Genomic DNA, 12,031 nt, shown 5'->3' on the forward strand with positions numbered 1-12,031 from the left:
CTACTCCCCATTTCTACAGGTTCTAAGGAGCATTTTCCCTTACATGAGCAGGTGTGAGACTCAGCCCATTTGTCCTTAGGAGAATTTGTCTTTCTTTAAAGAAACAAAACACTTTCTTTTCTCAACAGGCATTTTTATTGCTTTTGACAACACACCACTGAAGTGAAAGGAAATAATTTTCTGCTATTCTTTAGCTTCTTCCTTTGTTAGAGCAGGTACATTTCCTGGGACTGTTGATAAGGGTAACTGGTTAACTTGTTACTGGTCATCCAAGCTGACCATGCAAGTGAAAAGAGTTGGAAATCCCTCGAAGCACCACAAAGCTGCCACAGCTCTGGAGAGTGATTAACCAACATTTGCATGGAGAACAACTTCTTACAGGCACTGCCAACAAGACTGAAAGTCTGTGTCACAAGATGTCATCGCAGGGGCTCAGGCTTGAAAGTGTCATCAACATGCAGTTCAAGAATAATCAACAAAAATCTTTCCAAAGGGCTTTGGCTGAAGTCCCTCACACACAAATCCTTCAAACCAGCCAGAAACAGTGTCCTGAGCCCCACCTTCAACCCCCAGCTCCTGCCACAGCCCAACCTTCAGCTACAAAATAAACACACACAGGGTTAACGATGAAGAATATTTACTTTCCTTCATATGGTACATTCTGTAAAGTGCTAAGTTCCTAAATTATACCAAGTTAAAATGATATACAGCTCTAGTATTTTAAACACAATAAATATAGAATGAGCCTTGGGCAACTGCACTTGCAAGTTTTATTCTTTTTTTAGTAGACAGCCTAAATTTAGTAGTCAAAATAGCCTCCAATAGTGCTCCAAGAAAATCTAGGAAGCAGTTATAAATAAATTCACATCCTTCAGATCTATCCTACGCACTTCTCCTGTCCACATTGCACGGGGAAGCAGCGCTCCTGTGAGCATATGGAGCGAGGAAAAATAAGGAAGCCGAAAATTACCCAACAAAAAAAAGCAAAATCCTACAAGTTAACACTACATATCCTCCCATAAATAGTCTGGCTTCCACATTTAATCTTAGTGCACATAACCCAAGTCTTTATTTTTAACTCCTGTTAAAAAACTCTTCCAGGAAGAACATCTTGCAAGACACGGGTCGATTCATCCTCATCTTGCTCCTTTTTGCTGCAGAGTGGAAAAGACTCCTGCACGAACTGCCTGCACATTGGGCACTGCTGGAAATACCTGATGCAGCCATCACACAGGCACGTGTGTCTGCAGGGCAGGAGGACCCAGTTCACAGGGCCATTCTGGCACACAACGCAGTCTTTGCTGTTTTCTTCCTGCAATTCTGGTTCATCTCCAGCCAGCCCAGCCTTTTCCAGCAGCCCTCTCTCAGTGCTGCTCTCACCAGGGAAGGTATCACTGGAGGAGGGTGCAGGACTATTTGCAGACATGAAGAGTTGCTAAAATACACATAAACACAAATATTTAGGAGAGAACAAACTCTTTCCCAATCTCTGCATACACACAGGTGCAATGGAAGTTCCACTGGATCCATTCACTGGATCAAACAGTGCCAGACTCTGTGTGGGTCCTGGCAGCTGCCTGGCTTCCAGTTAAAGGCATTTCAGAAACATGAAATTACATAAAACAGTGGGAAAATATTAAAGATAAGTGCTCAGACCTTGGTTCTATCAAATCAATGTCATGCATGAAATTTAACAGAAGTGCTCAGGTTTTGAGCAGCTCGGGTTTGTTTCTGGTCCATCAGTCTCTGTGCCTAGAGGGATCCTCTATCTGTTCCTACCAAAATTATATCCACCATGCTGTCAAATCTGCTTCACTCAACCCATTCTGCTCTTGCTCATATTCCAATCCCCTACTCCTTTTTTTGTCTTATTTTACGTGAAGCGCAAATTCTTCTGGGCATGATTCCTAAGCACAGTGCAAGAAAAAGGAATTTAAAAAAAGTAAGTTTCTTCTAAGGCTTTCCTGATTAAAAGGGAATTTTGAAGAAAGGAAATAACAATTCTGGAAAGAAGAAGCATTCAACAGTGATTTTTTTCCTACTGCTTTACTAAGTGGACACTAGGACTCCTAGATTAGAAGCAGTTAATTTCTCTGGGAAATCTTGAATATTTTAATAGAAAATATTTCTGTACAGTAAGTTCCTGTGGCACTATTTAACTGATAAAATAATTTAAACTACCATCCAGTTCTTTGCATGACAATAGAAGTCTTGTACTAATTTAGGCTCCTGAAAGCCTACACAAGCTAAAGTTAACACTGTCGTACACATGAAACCAGACTCCGTGCGTGGCTTACCTTCAGGTCATGGTATTGACCTTGAGCTAGGAGGAGATACTGATACAGAATTCGGCAGGAAAGTCTGTAGCTTTCATCAGGAATGTGAATTACAGCTACCATTGCAATCTACAAACAAAAAAAATTTCTATGTTTAATAACCTTATCACTCAGGCTGAGAGAACTGGGGGCGTTCACCCCAGAGAAGAGAAGGTTCCAGGGAAACCTCAGAGCCCCCTCCAGTGCCTGAAGGGGCTCCAGGAGAGCTGGAGAGGGACTGGGGACAAGGGATGGAGGGACAGGACACAGGGAATGACTTCCACTGCCAGAGGGCAGGGATGGATGGGATTTTGGGAAGGGATTCCTGGCTGGGAGGGTGGGGAGGCCCTGGCACAGGGTGCCCAGAGCAGCTGTGGCTGCCCCTGGATCCCTGGAAGTGTCCAAGGCTAGGCTGGACAGGGCTTGGAGCAACCTGGGCTAGTGGAAGGTGTCCCTGCCCCAGGCAGGGGGTGAAATATGATCTTTAAGGTCCCTTCCAACCCATATTATTCCCTGATTCTCTGCTTTGGTACAGCTTCTGACCTGCTTAATTCCTTAGACAATCAGGAATTCAACAATGTTGACTTGAAGCACTGATTAAAAAAAAAAATTACAGTGGACAAGGTATAAACAGGATGTGGCACAAGAGAGCCCTTGGAGCTCCTTCAGCTTCCCACCCTGCTTCCCCATGGAGCTCTTCTGTGGCCAGTTTCTAGCAGAGACCTGCTCTGGCTGCTCCCACCTCATGGAATTACACCCCAAACTGCAAGGTCACCTGAGCAATCTTCTCCACTTTCTCCCCCTTCCCTCAGAAACACACAGACTGCAGTTTTTAGACTCCAAAAATCACTAAGAAGTGATTGGCTTGTAATCTGAGCAGGCAAAAGACAAATTTCACTGGAAAGGATTCTGAACCCCCACGGGCTGACTTCAGATAATTTCTCTGGAAATACAAGCACTCCAAGCTTGCATGCTGTGCCTAACAACCCCAACCCTGCCCAAATTACGTAATAGCCTCTAAAAAGCTGGGAAAAAAGAAAGTGAAATTCAATATTATTGTAGTTCCCAGAAGCTGTCAAAAGAGAAATGAAATATAGAAGCTGTTTTGCTTTAAAAAGAAATTTAAAGGCAAATTAGACTTGCACTTCAAAATCCACACATGGCTAATTAAATACAGAGTTCAAATGTGTATGTACCTACACATATGGATTTATAAGAACTGATTTCACTATTCCTTGGCAGAAGGGTCTTTTTTTTTCTAAATCACAGTGCCTGAGATCTAAGCTTCCACTTTAGCCATGACAGTCTTCCAGTAATTTCTGTACATTTTATATATGGTCATGCTAATTTTCTGGATCTAGAGGAAAATGATGGCACAAAACCAAGTAGGGATGATCTTGCCACAAAACCAGTTAGGATAAAAATCAGACAACCTCCCCCAGGAAAGAATCACTGAAACACCATCCACAGTTATGGACACCCACAGAGAACCCCCAAATATAATTCCAAATGGTAATATCACACTGGCAAGGATCCATTTCCACATTCCATTTCTATTTTACAAGTTTGTTTCAACAAACCAGACACAATTCTGACATTTGTCTGGCAAGGAGTTCAGGTGGAGTTACTCCTGACTGGATTTACAGATGTGTTCCTTTCCTCCAAAACCAGAGGAAAAATACCTCCACCACTCTCCTTCCATCCCTTTCTTCTATGTTAGGGCTCAAAAGAGAGGTGCTACAAATTCATGCCCATGCTAATGTCAAATACATTCAAATATTACATTTAGAGTCTCTATAAAAAGGTATTGAAACATTAAAACATCTCAAGTGGGGACAGGAGGGAGGAAGGCAGTCCTAAAGTCAGGTGACAAGAAGCCAAGGACAGCCATCACCTGGAAAGGGGACAGATTTCTTAGGCACTGGTGTGATTACAGCTTGCAGGTGAATGCATGGAAAAGTGTTCAGTGGATTTAGGCAATTTGCTTCTGAATTCAGTTGTGCTACTTTTCAAGGAGACAGTGCAAGCAGATTATCAATCCAATGAAAACTTGGGAGATAAAAGGGTCAAATCATTCAGAGTTCATCAGTTTAGAGTTTATAAAGGGTATTGAACAGTGGCAAGGCTGAAGCTGCTTTAATAGCAAGAGATTAGGAGGAGACCCTTTTTGAGGAGCTGAGTATCTCCTATCAGCCTCAAGCCAGACTTTTACCCCTTCCTGTAAGTGCCCTGGAGTTGGCTCCTGTGAGACACAACCATGACACAGACCTGGGGCAGAAAGGTAATTTCGAGGTTTCTAATAGCCAAGTCAGCAATCAGCTCCATATCTGTGCCAGACACTTATTAAAAAAACCCTCCAGCCTTGCCAACAGAATCCACGAATCTGTTTAAGTGCAAGAGCTCCACCACATGCCCGTGTGATCCCAGAAACCAGAGCAACAGGTTGCTAACCTGCCCCAACCCTCATTCTTCAAGGACATTGGCAGGCAGAAGCTTTGGGGAAATCACAACCATCTTTTAAATGCTGTAGTGAAGAAGTAAAGAGTAAGCAGTGTTTCTCCACTGCCTCTTCAAAGACTGATGTTTGGAAGTTAAAGCTTTGAAATGCTTTATTTTAGAAAATAAGAAAGTGAGGGACCAAATTCTAGGGAAGAGGAAAGTGAAGCTGCTTTTTTTCAAGCCTTTCTCCTGAAACATTCAGACGTTAAACACAGTGGCCATGAAATATACTCTGATATTACTTACAATATCATATATTTCTCTGTCTTCTTCATCTGCTAACGTCAGCAGCGCTACCAAGGGATAGCGAGCTCTAGGCACGGGGCCAAAATCCACAACTTGAGCATCTTCTGGTAACTGACAATACTTCTCTGCCTTGTCATTTTTTTTAATGCTTTGTCTGTGTCAAGGAAAACAATCAGTGGCTGCAATTGCAGACAAACATGACGTTTGCATAAAGAACATTTCTCATCGTGTTTGCTCATAAATGAGTTGTGCCAAAATCTGTAGCACGTTTACCATCCTCAATGCTCCCCGTGCCAAAAAAATCAACATATTTTGTCAAAACAATTCAAAAAAAGGATACAAGTACTGCTGTTTGTAGAGGTATTCGTTGTAGAGAGCATCCTCTAATGCCTGAGGAGTCTTTATTCTGAAGCAGTAGACGTGTTTCTGCAGCGCTTCGTGGAGTTTCTGGACATTGCAGCCCCAGTAGCAGGTAAGGACACAGTCCTCCAGGCAGTCAGGTGTCAGTGTTACACCCCCTTGGAGAAAGAGGAGAGGGATTTCATTAACTCACCATGTGCAGAAATCCTGGAATTCCCAAGTCTAGATGCTTGAAGAGCTACAGGCAGAAGACAATTTCAGTGTCACAGATTTTTATCATAGAACCATAAAATCATAGAATGGTTTGGGTTGGAAGGGACCTTAAATCTCACCTTGTTCTACCCCCTGCCTGGGGCAGGGACACCTTCCACCATCCCGGGCTGCTCCAAGCGCTGTCCAGCCTGGCCTGGGACACTTCCAGGGATCCAGGGGCAGCCACAGCTTCTCTGGCACCCTGTGCCAGGGCCTCACCACCCTCCCAGCCAGGAATTCCTTCCCAATCTCCCATCCATCCCTGCCCTCTGGCAGTGGGAGCCATCCCCTGTGTCCTGTCCCACCATTCCTTGCCCCAAGTCCCTCTCTGTGCAACACATGCCTGGGTTTCACTACCCTCACAGGGAAGGATTTCTTCCCACTACCCCATCTATCCCTGCCCTCTGGCAGTGGGGAGCCATTCCTCCTTGTCCTGTCCCTCCAGGTCCTTGAAGTCTCTTCCAGGCTCCCTTCAGGTACTGAAAGGCTGCAATTAGGCCACCCCTAAAATGGTAACATTATAAAATAACAAAAACTATTTATCATTATAAACAAATCTTCTGATGATTTAGATTCAGCTTAGTGTTTATGGAAGTCAGTGGGGATGAGGAGGTGGATGTGAGGAGATAAAATGGCTGATTAAGCTCACAAAAATATCACATGCATTTTATGAACGGTAAATTTTAACTTCTGGTAACACTTTACACACTCATTGGCAGATCCAAGAGCACAACCTTAGCCCAAAGTCCATCCCCTCCTGAGATAATGGCAGTAATTAGATCACTCATCTACAAAACTCTCTGTGATCTCAAAGAACAAGGCTCTTGATCATGCAGAGGGAGGAGTAAAAGGGCCTCTATGCTCTCCATTCTTTTTTCAAAAACCTGTCAACTTCTAAACACTTCCTGCACAAACAAGAGCAGGAGTGCTCAAAGCTCCTGAAAAATCCCAGTTACCTGAATTGCTGGATTTGTTGTGTTGGGGGGGTTATGTTGAGGGAGGGGGGAAATCTGCTGCAGCCCTTCCTCATGCATTGGAAGGCCCCACATCTGTGTGGGTGGAAGAGGCTCAGCCTTGCTCACTGCTCCCCAGTGATGCAGAAGGCCATGAACTCACTTCCTCTGTGGGTGATTTCAGGAATGATAGGGGTGGCTTGAACTCTGATTCAAACAGATACTTAAATTCAGTTTCCATTGGAGAACAGATAGAAAAAGAGAGTGGTGATTTATTTATTTATTTATTAAAAACTGTGCACTTCCAAACACTGCTGATGATCTGGGCTTAGATTTAAGTGGGTGGCACATGTTCCATAATGAATTCTGTACAATTCTACAATTCCATTAAATTTATAGAAACGCCCACAGTGGTTGATAATTTGCAAATGTTTTAGTTACTTAATGATCTGTAATAGCAGGAAATGTTCCATTAATGAGAATTAAACTGTACCTCCATATCCAAACATTTCACTTTTAAAAACACCACATTTATAAACTGTGTAAAAGCTTATTTCTGTTGGAATAGAAGTGTATTTCTGAGAAATTACGATAGAGAAAAAAGATGAGAGCAAAAAAGATGATCTTTAAGGTCCCTTCCAACCCAAACCATCCTTTGATTCTAGGCAGAAAATGGAAAGTGCCAAGTTCAGGAATGCAAACTGACAAAACCCACATAAGAAATCCACTGACTTGTTACTGAAGCTGCAGCAGGATTAGTGATCTCCAACCCAAAAGGATTCTTCACTTGTCTCATCCGCTTTTTCAACACCCTTGTGCTGGATTCTGTCTCTTCAGAGTTCCTCAGAATAACAGGAACACCCAAACCAAACCTAGGAGACAAAAAACAAGAAGAACGAGTGGGTTCAGTGTTAGTGTTGAAACATTTGATTTACTTTTTTTTGTCAGCTCTAAATAGCAAGTAGCAGAACAAATAGAGGTAGCTTGGCTTTCCAGAGTATCTGCTAGGATACTTGGATAATACATCCCACCATTTGGACTTCAGCTTTTTGTCAGAAGGCAGGAGTCTGCACAGTGATGCAGGGAATCTTTAAAGGAGGAATATTTTACTCTGGATTTCCACAAAGGAAAAAAAATTAATGAGAGTTGTCAGTGCCCTCTAGTGGTAAAGGGTTAGGCGAGAATTTCCTCCCATCTGAGTTCCGCAGAACTGAGCACCATTCCAGCCTCCTCCCGTGAGCAGGGACACTCGGCACTAGCCCAGGTTGCTTCAAGCCCCATCCAACGTGGCCTTGAACAATGCCAGGGATGGTACAGCCACAGCTTCTCTGGGCACCCTGTGCCATGGCCTCATCTCCACCACAGCCAAGAATTCCTTCCTAATATCCAACCTCAAACTGCTCTCTAAAGCCATTCCTTTCATGGAAACATTTGCACTTCATCAGTGGCACCATCCAAAGCTCTTGGCCATCCTTGATTTGAGCACAGCTCAAATCAGCTCTCTCTGCCACCCACAGAGGGAAAACACCCACAGTGACATCCCTGGGGCTGTAGGGGAGAGAATATCCCAGTTAAACATCTCACAAAGAAACCAGAGGCAGCAGCTGTTTCTCTTCTTCAATACCCAAACCTTAACAGAGCCCATCTCTTCAGTCCTGTTTTATACCAGAATCTGCCTGATTGTGGCGAAAAATTCCTGTTCCTTGGAAATTTTCTTCACTGGATGAAAGCAACAAGATTATCCTCATGAAAAACAGCAAGATAAAAGAGCCTCTAGCACAATTTTAGCAGGAGCTGAAGGCATGGAGGCCTTTCTGTTCCACAGTCAGCTGTGGTTTTCTGTAAATTTTAAGTGTAGAAAGTGTAGGAAGGATGAATAAAGATATAGTTTTTATTTTGTGATCTAACAATCCCGACCATTAGCTGGTAGAAGAGAACATTAATTTCTTCAGAGCTGTGCTAGCTTAGAAAAAGCAGGAATTTCCAAGGGTTTAGTTAATGAATGAGGGTTTCTGCAGAGGCAGACTTCCAACAGGTGCTGAGCCTTCAGCTCCACCAAACAGGAGCATTCCCCTCCAGCTAAAAATAAAATGCCCAGGTAATCAGGTGATGTAAATTCCACCTCACCCCTGTGCCCAGGGCACCTGTGGGGCTGGCTCTGGAAGCTGCCTGTGCATTAACCTACTTGGATGGTGAGCAGAGCCACAGGTATGCAGAGCTGGCCACAGGAACAGATGCTCCTCCCATCACTGCAAGGCCTGACAAATGAGAACATGAACATTCCTGAACAGTTGGTGTTTTTCAGGCTGACTGACACCAACACAAACACATCATTAAAGAAATTAATGCTGAAAATTATGGGGGAGCCCAAATGCCACTGCAGCAATAGATCAGGTATTCTGTGCTCTGGTGACATTTGCATTTACAGTGCTCTGTGTGGCAAATGAAGGATTTGAGTTGTTTTCATGAGCAAGATCAGGAGCACTTGAGCTGTAACTGCAGCTGCAGGCACAGGAAAATCCCTTGGAGGCTCCTGGATATGGCCATGGCACAGGAGAATTCCAGGGGAGCAGCAAATACCTCTGAGCAGCTGCCCACACATTCACCTGCTGGTATGTGCTGAGCTCCTGGCTACAGCACCTCCTTGATTAACAGGCCCTTCATACTCCAGTTTGAAGAAAAAAAAAATGCATGTATTTCCATAAACTGCAATAATACCTAGTGCAGGTGCAACTGGAATCTCTGATCCTGGAAAAAAAAAAGCCTTTGGACAGTCCTCTGTACACCCTGTACCCAAAAGACACCAGTGCATACATGTTAGGATCTTGTAGCACAAATCTCTTTCAGACCTTTTCGAGCAGAGGACTGCCAGAATTTACTACAAGTAGATAAATAATGATTAAATTGGCAAATGGATCAGTGGATAGGGATAGACATGATGAAGATTCATCAAAATCATGGTTCAGTATGACAATTTTTTAAAAGATACTTTTATCACCAGCACTTTGCAGATATTAATGTGGAACCAATGAGAGGAAATTCAACAACTCCAGTTTTATTTTTACCACAAGCTACACAAGTCTGCTGTAGCCACAATTTCTACATGAAAGATTTTGATTGCCAATCAATGATCTTCTCTTGACAAGTATCAGTATTTACATACACAGCCACTCCTGAGAGTGAGGGACATTCAAGGAGCTGTTTCTGAAAAACGCAACAGCGGCGTTTTTGCATCATCCTCTCTAACACTAGCAGAAGCCCTTTCACTCACCACCCCTCGAGACACTTCAGGACACAGATTCACAGAATCATGTAGGTTGGAAAAAACCCTGGTCGCACCCAGGGAGCTGTGCAGAGCCAGAAGGTTCCCCCGAGTCTCCTTTTCTCCAGGCTGAGCTCCTCCAGCTCCCTCAACTGCTCCTGGCGCTCCAGACCTTCCCCAGCTCTGCTCCCTTGCCTCGACACACACACATAGCTCAGTACATACAAACGCATTGTTTGCCAGTATTATGAATGATATTACGAAAACCATTAAGAAAACACTTCGGTATTACTAAAACAGAAACGAGCTTAACAGAAATACGTTAAATTATTTTTATTGCTCGTTTAAAATTATTTTTATTGCTCGTTTATAAGCCTAGGAGTGTTTGGGTTGGAAGGGACCGTTCCAAGCCCCTGCCGTGGGCCTGGCCTTGCCCCCGCTCAGCACAGCCCAGGCCCCCTCGGCCGAGCCCCACCGGCCCCCGAGCACTGACCAGCCGAGGACGAGCGCGCTGGTGACGAGGAAGCAGACGGACACCAGGGCGATGTAAAACAGCGGCGAATACTCGTACAGCGTAACCAGGAACACGGCAGCCATGGGGCTGGCCGCACCGCCCTCAGCCTGCGACTGAAGCCGCTGCCCTCACCCTGCCAGGGACGGGGTGGGGCCATGGCGGCACCGAGTGAAGCCGCTGCCCTCAATGTGCCAGGGACGGGGTGGAGCCATGGCGGCAAAGAGCGAAGCCGCTGCCCTCAATGTGCCAGGGACGGGGTGGGGCCATGGCGGCACCGAGTGAAGCCACTGCCCTCAATGTGCCAGGGACGGGGTGGAGCCATGGTGGCAAAGAGTGAAGCCACTGCACTCAATGTGCCAGGGACGGGGTGGGGCCATGGCGGCACCGAGTGAAGCCTCTGCCCTCAGTGTGCCAGGGACGGGGTGGGGCCATGGCGGCACCGAGTGAAGCCACTGCCCTCAATGTGCCAGGGACGGGGTGGAGCCATGGCGGCACCGAGTGAAGCCGCTGCCCTCACCCTGCCAGGGACGGGGTGGAGCCATGGCGGCACCGAGTGAAGCCTCTGCCCTCAGTGTGCCAGGGACGGGGTGGAGCCATGGCGGCACCGAGTGAAGCCGCTGCCCGGACCCTGCCAGGGACGGGGTGGAGCCATGGCGGCACCGAGTGAAGCCTCTGCCCTCAGTGTGCCAGGGACGGGGTGGAGCCATGGAGGCACCGAGTGAAGCCGCTGCCCTCAGTGTGCCATGGACGGGGCAGGACCATGGCGGCACCGACTGAAGCCTCTGCCCTCAGTGTGCCATGGACGGGGTGGGGCCATGGCGGCACCGAGTGAAGCCACTGCCCTCAATGTGCCAGGGACGGGGTGGAGCCATGGTGGCAAAGAATGAAGCCGCTGCCCTCAGTGTGCCAGGGACAGGGTGGAGCCATGGAGGCACCGAGTGAAGCCGCTGCCCTCACCCTGCCAGGGACGGGGTGGAGCCATGGCGGCACCGAGTGAAGCCTCTGCCCTCAGTGTGCCATGGACGGGGTGGGGCCATGGCGGCAAAGAGTGAAGCCACTGCCCTCAATGTGCCATGGACGGGGTGGAGCCATGGCGGCACCGGGTGAAGCCACTGCCCTCAATGTGCCAGGGACGGGGCAGGACCATGGCGGCAAAGAGTGAAGCCACTGCCCTCAGTGTGCCAGGGACGGGGTGGAGCCATGGAGGCACAGGGTGAAGCCTCTGCCCTCAATGTGCCAGGGACGGGGCAGGACCATGGCGGCTACAGGGTTCCAGGGCTGGCACAGACACATGAAACGTCACAAATGAAATAATATGTTGATGACAACTTTATTGAAATTCATGACAAAAATCAAAATATAATTTGTATCTATATCATTTGCATCGATCGTTTCTATCAATTCCTATATTTATAGCCATTATACATTCTGTGACATCTATTACATGAAATATGCCATTTACAATTTATAAAATACAGGTTAAAATATACTCTTATGTATTACTGTTAAATTCTACCATATTATATTTGATATACATATACATATTTTATATCATGGACATATAAAAGACATATAATATATTTCATATAATACACTGCAATGTAATATGTTTTTGCAATACAAATAAAAA

At 45.8% G+C, this 12,031-nt stretch overlaps 1 protein-coding gene across 1 annotated transcript; it reads right to left on the reverse strand.

Moving 5' to 3' along the window:
- Positions 1-620: 620 nt before the first annotated feature.
- On the reverse strand, positions 621-10,537 carry CGRRF1 (cell growth regulator with ring finger domain 1). Its single transcript, XM_059850624.1, has 6 exons — positions 10,381-10,537; positions 7,358-7,497; positions 5,401-5,578; positions 5,061-5,208; positions 2,298-2,405; positions 621-1,435 (listed from the first exon to the last, which is right to left on the reverse strand). Exons 1-6 carry the CDS (start codon positions 10,482-10,484, stop codon positions 1,085-1,087), a joined length of 1,029 nt encoding a protein of 342 aa, XP_059706607.1. The 5' UTR covers positions 10,485-10,537; the 3' UTR covers positions 621-1,084.
- Between the last annotated feature and the right edge of the window lie 1,494 nt (positions 10,538-12,031).

The sequence above is a fragment of the Haemorhous mexicanus genome, chromosome 6, assembly GCF_027477595.1.
Source record: "Haemorhous mexicanus isolate bHaeMex1 chromosome 6, bHaeMex1.pri, whole genome shotgun sequence".
In the NCBI taxonomy this organism is placed as follows: domain Eukaryota; kingdom Metazoa; phylum Chordata; class Aves; order Passeriformes; family Fringillidae; genus Haemorhous; species Haemorhous mexicanus.

Bases quoted from the DNA above. Each gene is read 5' to 3' on its own strand.
- CGRRF1 (XM_059850624.1), bottom strand. From the start codon at position 10,484: ATGGCTGCCGTGTTCCTGGTTACGCTGTACGAGTATTCGCCGCTGTTT. The intron at 5,579-7,357 runs GTCAGTGGATTT...TCTTTCTCCAAG, and splicing joins TGCTGCAGCTTCAGTAACAA to GGGGTGTAACACTGACACCT. The intron at 5,209-5,400 runs GTATCCTTTTTT...ACACAGACAAAG, and splicing joins CTCTACAAACAGCAGTACTT to CATTAAAAAAAATGACAAGG.